At 56.6% G+C, this 2,534-nt stretch overlaps 1 protein-coding gene across 1 annotated transcript in view; it reads right to left on the bottom strand.

Annotated features, from left to right (window-relative positions):
- Positions 1–2,310, bottom strand: part of SLCO2A1 (solute carrier organic anion transporter family member 2A1) — a 74,954-nt gene extending 72,644 nt beyond the window's left edge. The window contains exon 1 of the mRNA XM_007457556.1: positions 2,215–2,310. Coding sequence (XP_007457618.1) covers positions 2,215–2,310 — 96 coding nt within the window. The remainder of the gene's footprint in view (positions 1–2,214) is intronic.
- Positions 2,311–2,534: the final 224 nt, after the last annotated feature.

Here is a 2,534-nt window from a genome sequence, read left to right as displayed (position 1 = left end):
CTTTCCCTAAACCATGTGGTATGTGGCGTTTTGCAGGAATGTCATAAAGCCTATTGGTTAGTCTGTCCCAACAACGAGGAACCTAGAAAAATGATGGGTCCTCAGGTTGGGTGTACTGTGTTCCTCCCATGTCACACATGTCACGACATGTGCAGTCCATACCCCCCTGGCAGGGTGCATGGCAGCCACCAAACCTCTCATTGGGAGAAGGAAGTCTCTCATCAAATAGCAAAGCCCCCAGAAGCCAGCCCTACCCCCTGGAAGAAACGACTTCAGGGAGTTTAACTAATGGAATTCCAGCCCCCAGATGTGCCTTGAGATATCCAATCTCCTACCTGGTTTCAGGCAGATAAGTGAAGCTAAGTGGAAGTTGCTCCTAACTCTGGTCTTAGAATTACTATGGATCAATGGAGGCAATGATTAAAGGAATCTGGTTTTTAGGGTTCAGAAAAACTCTTAACTGGTATGAGCCTTCCGGAGGCCAATTGGCCTGGGCCCAGGCCTCAGGCACATGTGGCTAAATCATCAGCACGTGATAAATTATCTTATTTTTATAGATCTTCAAAGAAACTGCTGCCATAAACTCATTTATTTTAGGGACTCAGGGCGGGTCTAAATGGATCAATCTCCTTTGGGGTTACCCTCGCTGTCAGCTGTCCCTCCTGCTCCCAACCCTAAGAGTTGTGAAAACAGAGAGAGTTGGCCCCACCCTGGCTCCCTCCTGGGCCTCTCTCTTTTCAGACCACCCAACCGTTGCCCCTGCCCTTTCCTCCCAATTCCTAATTTATAAACCCCAAGTTCTCCACAATTCTCTGCTGAAACTTCTCTAAACTCCTTTAAATGATGGAACCAAAACCACAGAGTGTTCTCATCAGGGTCTGGCCAAAGGTGAGGAGATTTGAGGATTATTTTAAACTATCTCAAAATTTCTACGTCTTATTTATGTCCAACCATGGAATCAATTCAACCTTTATTTAGTGTGGTGTGGGGAGCAGAAGCAGGAGTGGGGAGCCCAGCTCTACTGCTAACAATATGAGTAAGTACATAGATGGGCTCCACTGTGACCTCCAGATCCTTTTCTGTTGGACACACATAACTGGCCCACAGAGACCCCCATCCTCCATTTGTATGTTCTGGGTTCCCCTTAATTGCGCCACTGGAGGCATTACCTAGCCCCATCTGATTGTGTGATTGCCAGAAACAACCTCTCTGCACCATAATTCCCACCCAGACCCCAAGGAGCCGTGACCTGGGCTTTACAACCTCCCACATCCTCACCACAGGAGGTGCATTCCTCGGTTGCTTCTGCCCTGCCAGAAGAGGCAAAAAAGCCCCCGTGTGGATTCAACCATTCTAGTCCTCTTGGACCTGTGAGGGGGTGGAAAGCATTCCTGACCCCCTTGGGGGTCCTCACCACACTACTGCCTACACCCCTTCACCTACTCCCCATAACTTGCCAGGCACCTGCCTAGACTTTACGGAACAGACTGCGAAAGCCGCTGCTTTCCTGGGGCCAGTTCCGAACCAGGAAAGCTGGTCCAAGAGCTGCAGCGTTGGTTGCCAGCCTCGGGGGAATTCTCAGCATTGCAGGCAGCAGCCCGTTCAGGTAGCAGAGCTCACGCGCTGCCGCCCTTGGGGAAGACGAAAGCCTAGCGGAGAACAGCCCTTCTGCCAGCCACCCAGGATGAGATGGGCTCTGATCTTCATCTCAGAGGGACCCCAGCCTGTCCCCTACGAGGTTCCAGACACAGGCAACTCCAAGCCCATTCCCTTAACGAAGTAACTGCCCACAGGAGCCCAAAAAGGTGCCCCGGAGATGTTCTTTTTCAAAGAACAGAACAATTCCCTCGTCTAGTGCCAGGACTATCTGAATAGAGTTGGCCCAATAAGCAAGTACTTTCATCGCCCTGTTTCCTACCCTGACGAGGGCATGTGAGCACGCGCGCGAGCACATACTCGCACAAACACATGCACACACGCACACACGCCCAGCACGCGCTTCCCTGGCCAGGTGCCCCCTCGCCGGCGGCGCGGGGCCCGCGGGGATGCGTCCCGGAGCGTGACACCGACGGATGGACGGCGGGGGCAGGGAGCCCGCCCGGAGGGAGCCCGCCCCCCCAGCGCCTCCCGAGCGCCCGCAGCACTGACGCCGGGCCCCTGCCGAAGGTGCGCCCGGCGCGGCTCGGGCCAGAACGTCCCGGGTTCTCCGCTCACCTTAACGTTGCTGAAGATAGAGCGGGGACAGCGGCTGGCTCGGCCCGCAGAGGCGCCGTTGCCCTGGCGCGCGCCGGCCTCGGGTAGGAGCCCCATGGTGGCTGCAGCGCGGGGCCCGGGGCGGGAGGCCGGGCGAGCGGGGCCGGGACGCCTGGGCTGCGGCGGGCGGCCGGCGAATGGCGGGTGCGGCGTTGGTGGCCGGAGGAGGCACGCGGCGCGGCCGGAGGAGACTGAGCGCGAGGGTGCGCGCCCAGAAGTTTTATAAGTGGCCGCCGCCGCCACCGCCGATGATGAAACGCGCGCTCCCTCCTCCCTCTTTC

This window comes from Lipotes vexillifer, unplaced genomic scaffold, assembly GCF_000442215.2.
Source record: "Lipotes vexillifer unplaced genomic scaffold, Lipotes_vexillifer_v1.1 scaffold86, whole genome shotgun sequence".
Classification (NCBI taxonomy): domain Eukaryota; kingdom Metazoa; phylum Chordata; class Mammalia; order Artiodactyla; family Lipotidae; genus Lipotes; species Lipotes vexillifer.
Note: the sequence above shows the minus strand (reverse complement) of the source record. Positions and strands in the feature narration are given on the sequence as shown.